This window comes from Coturnix japonica, chromosome 7, assembly GCF_054131305.1.
Source record: "Coturnix japonica strain WE chromosome 7, WE-NBRP24, whole genome shotgun sequence".
In the NCBI taxonomy this organism is placed as follows: Eukaryota; Metazoa; Chordata; class Aves; order Galliformes; family Phasianidae; genus Coturnix; species Coturnix japonica.
The window spans coordinates 7,017,986-7,032,899 of NC_140669.1; the positions used below are offsets into that span (position 1 = coordinate 7,017,986).

At 36.3% G+C, this 14,914-nt stretch overlaps 1 protein-coding gene across 6 annotated transcripts in view; it reads left to right on the forward strand.

Annotated features, from left to right (window-relative positions):
* The window catches only part of COBLL1 (cordon-bleu WH2 repeat protein like 1), a 73,610-nt gene extending 59,149 nt beyond the window's left edge, over positions 1-14,461 (forward strand). For all 6 annotated transcript variants that reach the window (XM_085552997.1, XM_015869041.3, XM_015869045.3 and 3 more), the window contains 5 exons: positions 3,160-3,418; positions 5,820-5,905; positions 6,486-8,107; positions 9,221-9,406; positions 11,906-14,461. In XM_085552997.1, coding sequence (XP_085409123.1) covers positions 3,160-3,418; positions 5,820-5,905; positions 6,486-8,107; positions 9,221-9,406; positions 11,906-11,992 — 2,240 coding nt within the window. In that variant the 3' untranslated portion in view covers positions 11,993-14,461. The remainder of the gene's footprint in view (positions 1-3,159; positions 3,419-5,819; positions 5,906-6,485; positions 8,108-9,220; positions 9,407-11,905) is intronic.
* The last annotated feature ends 453 nt before the right edge of the window (positions 14,462-14,914 follow it).

Sequence of the window (14,914 nt, forward strand, 5' to 3'; positions counted from 1 at the left end):
TATAATGAAGCATTATGAGTGTTCAGTAAGGGTTATTAGAGTCTTAGTATTGCATGGCTACTAGCGCTGTGTACAGTAATTGGAATTATGCTGTATAGTTCAGAACAGGCAACATTTAAAAACAGACTGCACCTTGACAAAAGTGATATGGAGACATCTAATGGAATAAACATTTAAAGAGAATTAATTTGAACGTCTGGAATTATAAAGAACAGTTTATCCTCAGTTACGTTTTTTGTTCCCCTTCCCAAAACTTCACTTTTTTTTCTAAGGGAGAAGGTGAAATTTTTAAGAAGAGAGAAGCTAAAGAGCTGTACATGATTTCCCACTAAACAAATCTTATGATATAATGTTCTTGGTTACAGATTCTCTTAAAAAACTTTCCAAGGAGCATAGAGCTGAGCATTTACATGATGTAGTCAGGATTTCTGGCTTTGATATTTACAAGTGTAAAAAGGCACTGACAGAAATGTCATTCTGTTATCTGTTGTATTCTTATAGACTCGGTAAAGCAGTCATCAGGTATTCACGGTGCCATCATGTAGATTCTAAAAATGTTCTTTTAGAACTATTGAAAACTCAGTGACTAATGTTCATAGCGAATAAATTGCCCGAGAGAAAATTACAGTTTATGTTATATACGTATTTACATAGGGAAATACATAGGCAATAAGGGTGCAGTGTGTATCCTGTGTTGCCATAAGTAATTCTTAGTGATATGCTGCATATAAAACTCTAAATGAAGGATTTGGAAATAATACATAAAATCCAAACTGTTCATCTGCATGATGTAAGTGAAGGATGGCTGTTACATGTTGTGAGTGAATTCGGTATATAAACACTTCATTCTGCTGCAGCACTGGCAGCCCAGATCTGCTAGTAACAGTCACAGACTTATAACTGCTAGTAGAAACTAACTCTAAGTAAGTCTGATACTCTGCTGACAATGCAGTAGAGAGAGAACTGTATAAATATGTAGGTTTGCTTATTGTTTTTATTGTTGTTTGGAATTGTATATTTGTAGTTTAGATTTGGAAGTGATCCTAGCATGTCCAAAGGGATGGACTTCGATGAAAGTCAGTATGATCTCCTACCCACCCAAACTTAGTTCTCATCCCATCAGTGTAGAAATATAAACTTCACCTTTGTTATGCTTCTTCAGAGCAAGAATGACAGAGATAACTGCATTGACTAGGCACAAAGCCATAGCAACTCCAGAATTATTGTTTGTCTTGTTAGAAGTCCTGGCTGTGCTTTATTATAAAAGTCAAGATTCCATGAAGTATTAGACTGAAGGTCTTAGTCTTTGTTCTGTGGTTCCAATAACATGTCGGTTATTGATGGCTCGAGCATCTAGGAACTAACCTGAACCTCTCAGATGCTGCAAGGCCACTTATCAATTGTAATAGTTTTCACTCATTTTCAAGCATAGTAGTTGTCACCTGTGAGGAAGATGTGGTCTTGTAGGTTAGTCTCAGCACATTTGATGTTTGCCAGTATTCTGCTGTCACTGAAATCTCCCAGGACATTTGGCTGCTTGTATGATTTTACCCCAATTTAGAGATCAAATACTTGTGGGTGAGGGAGGGAGGAAGAGAAAAGGGCCTTGGTGGTTATGAAGTCTAAGGAATCAAATCCCTTTGATATATAAGCACATGTGCTTAAGTAATGTGGAAGGAGGTTCACCTGCACCGTTTTGCAATCTTGCTCCTCTTTCCTTGGAGATCGAGATTACTTCTACGCTCAGCTCCATGACTTAGTGATGACAGTGCCTAGTCTGCAGCTGCAAAGCATTATCACAAGAGAGCGCTGTGAAAAACTAACTAGAATTAAATAGTAAATTTTTCTTACTTTAGTAGTTGCTCTGCAGCTGTGAATGAGTTCAGTAATGCTATTACTGAAAATTAATTACTGAGAAACAAAAAGTGCTTTTGTTCTCAGTGAAGAGTTTCTCTGAATCACGTACAGTTCTGTTTTTATTTTCTTTCTTTAGTGATACTTCTGTAGAAGTACTGGGTCTGCTGCAGGATAATATTTTGTACAGTAAAATCTGTTTAAGATGTTTCTTATTAAAGAAATATGCTCTGGGTTCTGCCCATTTCCAGGATTGCTTGCTTCAAGCTAGTACTTTATTTTCAGTCTTAGCCTTTTTGTTTAGAGTTGGATTGCGCTTTGAAACTTGCTGATTCAGCCCACTGCAAGGCCTGTACCTTGTATTGATGGATGCAAAGCTAACAGAAATACTCTGCTCAGATCAGAATGCACTGATCATATGAGCTTCTGTTATTTCCAGTAGCTTTCCCTGTCACCATATTGCCCTATATAGATGAAATTATTGTTATGTTGTTTGTTTTGCAGAATGTGAGTTGCAAAGCTGAGAGGTTAATTGTATGGTCTACCCATTAATACTTGATAAATGTGAATCAGCATGTTGGTGTAGGAAGATTCCTGGCAGGAAAGTAAAGCCAGAGACAGTCCCTCCGGAAAGAAAAATACTGCGTTTATTAGTCTAACATCAGTTGCACTGTGTTGTGTATCCTAAACCAGAAACTAACCCTTTTTCATCATGGTCTAGCTGAAAATTCCATTATTTTTATGGATTAATGCTTTTCCATATATTTTTTCTTATATTTATTTATTTATTTATTTGCATGGGGCAGTTCACAAGACTCATCTAAATGTGTTTTGATATCCTTGGGATGACTATGGGAGAATTTTGATAGTGATGAACAGGCATGTTCAAAACATGGACTAAGTTCTCTAATGTACTTACTGTGATATAAACGATTCCTTTATTTTAAACCTCACTCGAGAGCTAATGAAGGTTGTTAGAAATCCAGGTGAAATAAACTGCGTGCCTTCATGATATTTGTTATGTGTATTTTTATCTATACTAACTCAGTTCTTGAATTAAGCAAAGGGAAACATTATACAGTAGTTACAGATGCAGAAATGGATGGACATTGGCATGACAATAAGCATAGAAAATACTATGAAATTGAAACTAATTCTTCTTTTTTTTCCCATCCCTCCCTATATTATGAAGAGGACCCTCAGTTTTCCTTCATGAAACTGCTTAGGCCGGCTTCACAGTCCCTTTTTAATCTATATGCTGAAGGTGTGTTTCCTTTTCTTTTTTTCTTTTCTTTGTGAGCTTAGGTGCCAGGACCTCAGAATACAGCCTGGAAGAAATTGATGAAAAGGAAGAGATGAGTGTGCAAGAGGGAGAGGAAAGTGGAAGTCCAGATACCTCTCTCAGGACAGGGGAGGTTACTGCAGCCTTCAGCTCTACAGAGGTACCACTGGAAACTGAAAGAAATGATCGTGCTTCATCAGTTCCTGTTGCTGGCACTGTTTCTGTAGACAACTCACAAAGCTTCGAGGAAGAAAAACAAGAAAATATGAGCACAGATGGCAAGTAAGTACGCTTTGTGACAAAGAAAGGAGCACTGGAGAAGGAATGGGGGAGGCAAATAAAATGCAGGGTGCTGTTTCATTGTGGAGCATAAAATAGAGAATTGTAAGAAAGGAATGAGTTCAGTATGCTTAGCTTTTGTTGTAGCACATATCTGGACACAGTAACTCATGAAGCCTTTCAACATAAATGACAGAATATTCTGCTGGCTATTCTGGTTAGACCATTTTTTCTTACTACTGAAACATCCAGACTCCGGAAGAGCTGAACCCATCTTTAAAACATCTAGCACTATTACTAGAACACTTTGCTGAGGAGGGGAAGGGAATAGGGTGGGGGGGAATGAAGTGAGTTAGTTATCGTTTAAAAGCTCATTCATATAGTTGGAGGAAAACAGGTATATTTGCTATGCTGATCAATTGCTCATCTGTTATCTTGCTCTATATTTTTGTTTTTTTTCTTCGTATGTTAGCCACTTGTCTTGACCTATTTTGATGCGTCTGCTCCCAGGAAAAACAAGAATTGACACATTGTTTTCCTTAACCACACTTTTTTGGTGATGCTCTAACTTTGCCCTGCAGCATTTTTATTAAACCACTTTCTAATTTGCAGGTTCCCAACATGAGTTACTGCCTGGTTCAAGTCAATGTTGATTGTCCTGGGAGGTCCCCTTGTGTTAATGTAATTCACTATTTATGTGCTCTGTGGGGCAGCTGAACTTGCTAATGTTCCTGATTTAAATTGCAAGAGTTATTTCAATTATTATACTAAAACCAAAATGTGTGAATGCTACAGTAGCTAAAAACGTTGAAGGCAATATAGAGAGCTTAGAATTGCATTTCAAGGGTCTTTCTGTCAATTCAGATTAAAGAAGGTCTTTGCAAATTCCTTGGTGTTCTGCCCCTCAGTACTGTGTCAGTTGCTTGGGTGTGTCTGCTCTGTGAGGAACTGTGTGGGGGTGCCTCAGCAAAGTTCTCTCAGATTTGCAAATTATCAGACTTGTGTTACCGGGCCAGTTTGGACAGCAGTCATGGGGATATTTCCTCACTGCTCTCCCCTGACTTGTAACAGCCTCTTGTGGCCTGTAATACTGGTGTATCATCTAGTATGCACTGTACCATAATTTCAAAGTTTAGAAATCCCTTCCTTCGTGAAATATCACAGTGATGAGAATGAGAGCTAGAGGGTTTCTCTGACATTTGTTTATGAAAATCTTCTGGTGATTCAGATTTTTCTAAGATAGGTCTGGTGGCTCTGATACTCTGGCACTTTGTGACATTTTCTTTCTTTTTTTGGTTTGTTTTTAAACAGTTCAGCCCATTGCAAATGGTTTTCATTCAGTCCCTTAGCTCTGTTTGAGGGAGTGAATATAGGCAAGAGTACAGAGGGCAGGACTGAGCTTTAACATTCTTCCAGCAAATTTTGAAAGCTTCTGTTTTAGCAGTTGTTGGACACTTACCATATGTCTTAGACTGTACAGGCAACGTGAGGATGGGTTATTCATTATTTAAAATGATTCAAAGCAGATGCTTCGTTTCATGGCAGTGATTCCTAATGATAACTAAAACATTGGATGTGGCAAATGAATTGGAATCTTCATAGTGACAGTATTAGTTACTACGGAAAATAAAAGTATCACTGAGATAGAAGGCTGAAGTTCTGATAGTTTTGTTTTTTTTTTTAAATGAGAAATGTTAAATATGTTGGCATTTTTCACTTAAATTTTGAAGTCAAATACTTAATATTTCCTGAAAACAGAGGAGAGTTTTTTCAGTACTTATATAGTTCTTTTGTCCCCTCTGATCATAGGACAAACACTGTATGCATTTGCAAAATGTTTAGTATGCAAGTAACACATTTTATGCATATATCTTTGCTGTTCTCAAGATATTTCATGAAACGGAAAGAACATCTTTCATTAGTATTTCAAAAAGTCTGTACTGCGCAGTTCATATGCAGCTGGTGTCTCATGCTGCTCCCTGCAGATTATGCTGGAGACAAAAATCAAAGACGTTGTAAATGTTGGAGGATGTCATAAGACTTCACACTGAGAATGTTGTTAAGGAATGATAAGCCATTGCCTGAGTGATTCACTGAAACTTGAGTTTTAAGAATGGGGCTTGTTCAGAGTGCACGAATAAACAAAAAAAAAAAAAAAAAGAGGAAAAGGAAAATGGATCACGTTATGTGTACATAAGAGTGAAGCTGAATGTCATTTTGGTAAAATATCATAGCAGCATTTCCTCTCATTTAAAAAAAAATGTATTTTGTTTAGTACTCCAGTGTTTGGCAGAATGATTTCTCCATCTGTGTTTGGAGAACATTGCCAGTTCTCTTGCATCTTTTCTTCTGTTTACTGAAATGAATGATACCAACATATTTAATGTACTGTTGTGCTTTGCAGAGAACTACAGACTCAGATAAGCAGTGACCAAGATGCATTTGAGAAAGACAGGAAGCTTAGAATTTTGGAACAAAATAAAAATCATGGTGAGTAGTTCCCACTCATTTTGTTGAAGAAAAAAGACAACTAAAATGCTGTCGCCTCTTGAATTGTGATTATCAGATTATTTTCTTTATACTTTCTGTGCCTTTGGTGTATCCCAACTTGAGATGAGGTGACAAGAATTGGTTGCATTTTTGTTGTTGTAAAGTTAACAAAACACTTCTGATATTAAAAGCATGGAACAGAAGCCACAAAGATGGAAGTAAACAAAAATTGCTTCTAACTTAATACTGAATAGACTGAACAGAGTTTACCTTACTGGTTCCTATTATAATCAACTGAAATTTCTTAGCACTGAAATGATTCAGTAGTAGCTTGTTATTAATTCATGCATGACACCAGAAGGCTGATAATGAAGAATATCTGTGTAAGAAGAGAGTTATTCAGTAATATTAGGTAAATATAACTATAGTTTTTAAAATAAGTGTTAAGGAAAATAATAATAACAGTGAGGAGCTAGTCCTTGTCATTACATTTGTTGGATGTTTAGAACTTAGTGATATTAATGGGAAGGTTAAACCTTTTTGGCATTTGTATTAATTTCTGGAATCTCTTTTTTGAAAGATCACAGTAGCAGAACACTCCTCCCAACAAATGAAGATGCGGGAGAAAAGCAGACAGCAAAAATTAAAGCAGAAGATTTTAGCGAAAACAGCAAGCTTGAAGCTGACAGACTATCAAACTGCCAAGCATCTAAAAATGACATCGCCATAAGTCATAGCAATTACACTCAAATGATTCCAGGAAAGCAAGATCAGAAAACAAGTCAAACCAGCCTGGACACTGTAAAAACTCATGATGTTGCAATTCAGACAGGTCCATTGGTTAGCAATTTGGGAAGGACTGAAAAGAAAGAAATGATTGTTCCTCAAGACTATGAATCATCCACATTCAAAAGAATGGTCCATCAACACAATACAGACACAAACAACCCTGGTCTTCGGGTGATGCAAGGAATACATAAGGATGAAGAAACTTCAACAGAACAAAATCTTCAGAGGCAAGAAGTTTCATATGAGAAAGCAATACCCATGAAAGATGAAATTCATATTTGTACAAATGGCAGTAATGTTACTTCACTAGAAACGATTGCAAAAACTCCAGAAGGGTCTCCTATAAGGGGTTACCCTCTTTATAGGCAGGACATGAAACCTAAACCGAAGCCTGCTAATGAAATTACAAGAGATTACATACCAAAAATTGGAATGACTACTTATAAAATTGTGCCTCCTCCAAAATCCTTGGAAACAATGAAGAGCTGGGAATCAGATGTTTCAGATAGTAAGGCTCAAGAGGTATCTGCTTCCAAAAACACTCTGGAGTATGAAGACCCCAAAGAATTAATAAAGCAAACTGAAATTCCTCATCTTCCCAAAAGTACAGGTCACTTACAGACTGGTTTGCAAAATATACCCACTGCAAAAAATGATCTGCTGCACAGAATGCAGAGCACTTCTGAACAAGGGGTGCCATCTGGAACCAGGGTTACCTCCGAGGTCAATCAAATAGAGACAGTGTCTTCGAAGCAGCTTGTCCCACCAATGCTAACCTTAAGTAATACAAATGCTTCTTCTGAGACTCAGGAGAAGTCAAATGCTCTAAGTCCTACAACAGCTAAGCCTAGTTCGTTTTATCTGCAAATGCAGCGAAGAGTTTCAGGTCACTATGTGTCATCTGCAATTGCCAGGAATACCATCTGTGCTCCTAATTCCATTCAAAGTGAAGTTAAAAATACAGAGTTAGAAAAAAAAATCTCATCACCTGATGAAACTGCATTACTTACTACAAGTAGCTCCTCTCTGCCAGTAGATGAAGAAAAAGATGATGATGGGAAAAAAACTGAATCTTTCACTTCTCCTGTTAAAAACAATAAACCACCAAGTTCTCCCTCCTGTCAGCCAGCACCATTGAACCTAAGAACTCTAAGAACTTTTGCAGTTCCAAAGCCATACTCCAGTTCGAGGCCATCCCCTTTTGCACTTGCTGTCTCCTCAGCTGTCAAAAGATCACAGTCATTCAATAAAACGCGTACAGTCTCTAGCCTGGCACCAAGAGAAGAATGTCCTGTTGAACTCTCATCTGCTTCTTCTGCAGCTGAATCCTCCTCAGCTACCTCCATGCCTCAGGTGAAAACCCCTTCCTTACACAGTGTCATCGGAGGGCCACAAAATAGTCTGATGGATAAGGTAAAGTTTATTAATAATATTTTTTTTATCATTGATCTGCTGTGATGTCATCATCAGCAGAGCAGAGACTTTGGCTTCTTTCTGAACTGTTTGCTTATCAGAAAGTTCTGTATTGATACAGTGTAAACTACCTCTGTGAATGTGTAGATGGAACTATATTATGATTCAGAGAGCTGTTTCAAGCGGTTCTGGGAGCTTGGCATATCCATATGTCTGTGATGTGTAGATGCTGGCTGTCTTGCATCTTCTGTACAGATCCGCAGTATTCTGACAAGCAGCAGTACTATCCAAAACTTTCTGTTTCTATTATGACTGTTTTCTTCAGGCATGGAAGTTAGAGGCTAATCTTTGGTTCAAAATACAGTAATGCTTCTCCTCCTTCCTGCTTGTGGTTCGGAATACTTTGACAGACTTTTCAGAGTGGCTTCTGGAATATTTTGTGTCAAATTTAGATTTCCATACAGATGCATTAGTAAAATAAATGTTGCGGCGATAACAAGATTTATCTGGGAATACTTTATAACTGATCTTTGTTAGATATTTCAGTTCTCAAGCAATGCTCAGTTATGCTACAATAGTTGGTGTCAAAGGACCTAAATTTAGATGGTGACATTTTGGAATAAAATCCAATCAAGTTGTCAGGGGGAAAAAAGCAAGCAAAAAACCTATGGATCTCAACCAGTTGTAACACTTGAATACTTTCCTGTTTACTTAAGATATAATTTCAAGTTATAAAATCATGAGGTTTTTGAGTGCTTGATTTATTATTTTTATACTTATATTTCCTTTTGAAATATGTTTTTTCCATATCATATCACTTTGTGGTATCACATACTCATCTTGGAGGAATTACTTTATCATTTTAGTAAGTTTCATAAGTTGCTTTTATATCTTTTTTGTTACTGATAAATTGAAGATCACTTCCCAAAGCTATAGTAGAAATGGGGCTCATACCTGAGATCTTGAACAAATCAGATTTTATAGTGGCACAGTCTGATATGTGACCTCCTGTGAGTTGACATAGTTTTTTTCTTTGCTGCTAATTAGCTAATTAACATTAAAGGATTTTTGTTTATTTATTTGTTTTGTCCTTCTCACTTCCTCCGTTTCTAGAAAAGCAGCAATGTAAGCATCAGTGAGCAAAAGATTCAGGCACAGTCAGGTGCTTCAGCTGACCACCCACGCCCTATCATTATGAGACAAACCTCAACACCAGTCCAGCGCTCTGACCCAGAACAGATCCACCAGAGCTTGCTGGCCGCAATCCGCTCTGGAGAAGCTGCAGCCAGATTGAAAAGGGTGAGTTTTTGTCATTGCATCCATAACAATGAACTCATGGTGCTTCCTTCAAAATTACCATATTAATGCCTGACACTAAATGTAGTCAGCTTGGACATGAAGTGCTATGTACTAGATATCCTAATGGGAAGGGAGGGAGGGAGGAAGTTCAGTTTTGCAGAATGAACTGATGAATGCATTTTTATTTGTACAGATTTGTATGTTCATATATGCAAATAGCACAAGTATGTGGTGTTAAGCACATGCTAAGCAGCTTCATCCTAGACTCAAATTAGCTGCAATCTTTTCTAGGTAGATAAATAGAAGTTTTGAATATTTATTTTCTTCTAGTTATTAGACTTTATCAGGTCCTTCATTCTTCATAAATGTATTTCAAGCCTCCTGCTTGGTATCATTAGTAAGATATTTCTCATTGTTTTGTCAATAGTCCTGGCAGGACTGTTCTCCTTCACTCTCTCAGGTAAAAAAAAAATTGATGCTTGGTTTTGGTCTCCTGAAATGCACTCTCACAAGGGAAAATAGTGCAGACTTTAAGAATCTGTTGTTTTATATTTAAACCAGACAATTTAATGATAGTCTCACACAAAACTCTCTTGACTCAGCAGTAATATTTTGCATTCTATATTGAAGAATAATTTCTCATTGCAGAAACTTTAGAAACTCAGTAGGTTTTGTTTTTCTTCCCTTTTCCACTTGAATAAAAGCAAGTAAAGTGTTGTGGGTAGATGTGAGGGTATTTTTAAATTGTCTTTAATGGAAATGTTTGATATCCCTTACAATCACAATATGTCAGTTGATGGGTAGACATTCGAATAGCCTTTTTTAAATATGTGAGGTTTTGATTCGGCATTGCACTACAACAGCCTCTCTGAGACTTACGCATCTCCTGGTATTTCTATGCTGAATAGGAAAACTGTTTTCTGGAAAGGTTATAAAAATGCATAACTTGTCCACAACTAGGTAAGCATGCTGAACTAGTAGTCAGAGTGGTACATAATGTGCCCTAGCATTGCTTCTAACTACTATGTATCACTAACCACAAGCCACTTTAAAAACATGTTAATGAAAATACAAAATGTAAGAAAATGTAACACAAGATAGGTGGGAAGGTTCAACCATACCACCACCATCTGCCTCTGATATTATGGGCTGATATAATAAAATAGGAGGCATTACTTTCAGAGCACCTCTTGGGGATGTATTTGCAAGTATTTTTATTAGGGTATTTTTCCAATACATAATTACATTGTGGGTAATACTTAATTTTATTTATTTTGCATAGTGTATGAACTTTCTTTTGTGATTCTATGGGAAATATCCATGGGCTACATGGTAACTTGCAAGTATTTTATAAAATAAAATTTATGAAGTGCTTTTCAGAATTCAATAAATGTACTGATACCGAACATACCAAGGGAAAAAAAAATAGTTTGTCCACTATTTTCTAATAGAGATGTTTAGTGACCCACACAGTCCTTATCAGTCGTACGTGTACACAAAGAGCGAGGTGATGACTAAAAACCTTTTTCCCCCATCACTCTCTCACTCTCCTGTGAGTGGGAGATGTTGTTTCCCCATGTAGCACTTGTAGAGGCTTGTGGGTGAGGACAGGGCTGTACTTCTAAGGAAAACTGATTAGAATGAGAGCCTGTAAGCATGAAGAAAAGCACGCTGTAATGTAGGAAAGAACCAAAAAAAAAACTGGGGGAAGAGATGTCAGGTGCCTGCTTCTGCATTTACCTCTCACCATATTCTCTATTCTTGCAGCTCTACTAGGGAGTCATTTAATAAAAAGGAGGGGAAGGGGAAACCTGGCACTACTATCCAAATGCTCTTTTTTCCCTGTTGTACTTAATAAGTTGTCAGTATGTGGTGCCAGGATCTGTGGTCTTTTGTGTTTCCGGCCTCTTGCGTTGAATAGGACCTTCAGTAATTACGAACCTAAAATGGGTCAACTGAGGTTTCTTTTAAACTATTTTTCTCTTCAGAATGTTTTGATTTTGTTTAGTAAACTCCAAGCTGTGGTATGTTGCTCGCATGGCTCTCATTAACTCCAACTGGAGTTACTGGTTTATGCAACCACAGTGAAAAGCAGAAACATTCCAGTGTCATAAATAAATGTCAGATTTTGCTAGAAATCAGTAATGCTCAATATTTTATTTAAAATATTTATTCTGAATGATATTTTTTTCATGTATTTCTTTTTCAACCATGCCTCGAGATTGATTAAAAAAAAAAAATTACGTGTTTTTAATAGTTATGCACTGAAGTTTTTACAGAAAGGTTTGAAATTACTTAAAAACATATTTAAGGCTACTTCTGTAGCACATGTGCTTTGTTTAGAAATTATGTAGGAGATGGTTCATGTGTGAGAAGAGCACTACCTGACGGAACAGTATTGTACTTCTCTTTAAGATGAAACCCTCTAACGTATTCCACACAGCAGCATGGTAAAAATTGGGTTAATATTTCCTTTTTCTCTTTTTTTCCTCCATCCAGGTTGGTCCTCCATCAAACACTGTATCTGTCAATGGAAGAGCCAGGCTTAACCATTTGTATTCCACAGAAGCGAAAGCGAATCATTAGATATTATACCAAATATTTTGCACTTTACTGCTGCTTCATAGGCCACCTTAATACTAACTACCAATTTTTTAAAGTGATTAGTATATTTTTATCCGTTGGTTTAGGAATATGACACTGGTTTCCTTTGATGCCTTGGAAAAGATTATTAGAATATGTAAATTATGGTAATAATTTTCTCTATATTAAGCTGATTATGCTGCTAAAAAGGTTTAAGAGAAGGTGCAGATGAGCTCGGCTTATGTTGGAATGAATGTCAAAAATTTGTTGATTTCAGCCTTCAAGACAGAACAAATGTAGCTGTAGTGTGCTGAAATTACAGATTTAAAGCAATCTAAGGATTTTAGATCATTAATTTTCAATTGTGTATTACTTCAACAGATTGTATGAATTTAAATCTACCACATGCTGCCTCCATATTACTTTGTTAAATTAAATTTGTAATTAGTAGAAAACAAGATGCAATACTTTTGTAAAGAAAAGAAAAAAAAGAGATTTTGTTCCTTGAGCTGATATAGTTGGGATAAGTATTTTGGTTTTAAATCTCCTTTAATTTTTTCTTACTAGGATATCTTAAAAGAAAGGAAAAAAAACCCAAAAAAACCAAAAAAACCAGGATATAAATTATTGGAAATTTTTGTACTGCTTAAACTTTTCTTAACAATAGCACTGCATGATGTTTCTAATCTTCTCTTTGAGTAATTGTATATACTGCTTTCCTAGCACTCAGATTAGCAATGCCTTTCGTGAACTAGATGTTTTTAAATAGTCATCCGTATGTAGTCACTTACAAATAGAATGAAAATTCCAGTTTTGATACTTAATGAAATTTACAAAAAGGTATACTTGGATATTTGAATGAGAATGAACTTTGGACTTGTTCATAGAAAATATTTTAATCTTAAAACAGCACGATAATACACTTACAAAGCATCCTTGTGTTGGAGAGCTTCTATTTATAGAGACTAAGCATTAAATACCAAAATGGGAATGAAAATATATATATATATATATATATGCATATATAAAAAGAAAATGCTTCCGATTATATTTTATCTATTTTGCTGTTCTTGTCAAGATGAGACATTTTTGGGAGAGAGTGGAAATTAGGTCATGTCTATGATGAAATAGCTAGATTGTGGATATGCAGCAAGTGCTGGGGTATTCGCCATATTAAAATATTTTCTTGCTGGACTTAAATAAATATAATTATATTTAGTTTCTATACTTTAACAATATATTTATTTTATACTTCGGAGTCATTGTGTAACTCTTTTTCAGAAACTGATCTGTATGTGCATTTCAAAAGGTTGGTGTTAGTTTGCTGCCAGGTTTTTGTGCAATAATCTCAGATCCCATTACTTTTCTGGTAGAGGCTCAATTACTGATTACAAGTAAAACAGTGTTAACCTAATGCTGAAACCCTTTGAAGAAGATTTTAGCGAATAAAAGTCATAAAGAGAACTGATGAACATGTGTTCACTGCTGTTCTCTCATATTTTCACACCTACAATTTAGTCCCCTGTCAGTACATGCCACCACTTACTTTTCCTCCATGTTCTTGCCTCCAGTTAAGGGCTGATTCCAAGGGGAAACTTTACATGGTAGTTCAAAAGATCTGTTTTGGGGTCTGACTGTAAAACACTACTACATCTTTCACTTGAAATTATTGAGATAGAAAAGGTGGTTGTTTTCTAGCATCTAACTGGGTCATACTTTCCAGATTTCTTTATGTCTTGAGGGACAGTCTTTGAAAACTGTAACACATTCCTAGCAGTCTACAAAGTGTCTGTGTTGGTTGTGATATTTGAATTCCATTTTTCAAGCATTCCTCTACAACAGGCTGATCTGTAACTGGCATGGAGAGCTTGCGCTGCAAAGTAGTTGTCTTGTTTATATCTTAGGTGGGAGAGGGTTACATATTTGCTCTCAAACTTTTGTTTTCTCTGCTGGAGGTGACTAAATCTTATTTTGTACAATGTAATCACTGTCTGTAGACTACATGATATTTCATTATTTCAACCAAGTGTGTGGAGTCCAAACGTTGTGGGTTTTGGGAAAGATCAAATAACTTTGCTTTGTTGTTCTTTTATTTACATTTGATTCCTATACTACTATTTTGTTTCTGAGCTCCATGTTAAAAGTATGCTGCCCTTTGATGTGAACTCCTGAAGGCAAATTTGTATGTAATTAAGACTTTAAGATTAAGACTAAAAACATCTTTCCTGAACTGTAGGGTTTCTCATTGTGTAACTGAACTTGCTTGGTAATTAGCTTAAATGTCTACACACAGTAGTACTGTGAATTTGTTCAGCAAGATTTTCTGTTACTAGCTGGCAATATTATTTAGCAAATCTTTACCTTTCCCCCCTTCTTCCAGCATACATGTAAAAGATTTTAATATTTTGCTATTATATTGCTAGAGATTCATTATTTTTCTTAAACTCTTCTATTAAAACTCTTGGTGATTAACTTGATGTGTTTGTTAATTGTTCAAACCAAAACAACTTCTTGAGTAATAAAGCAAGTTTTTCTAGCAACAGCAAGCCTAAGCTTGGCAGAAGTTGTGGATGCCTTACATGCATGGAAAAGATCTTTATGTTTTTTTGGGGGGGCCAAGAATAGTTAGTTTGGGGAAGGGTACTAGAGATGTTTTCCAGCACAAGGCAACTATTTCTGCCGTACCTCTTGCTGCTTTTGAACAGTAGACAAACTGTTTGGGGAAGAAAATGAAGGACTCTGCAGTAAATGGTATGTCAGTATAATTATATGGACAAAATAACAGACCCTAGTGAAGACGTGCATTTCTTTTCATCATGAAACAGCAAATACTGGTAGAGCACAAGAGGATCTTGCTTTGAATCTGCCTTTTTAGCTTTGTAAGTAAAGGATGGTGGGGGAAAAACTAGTAGTTAAAACAAATTT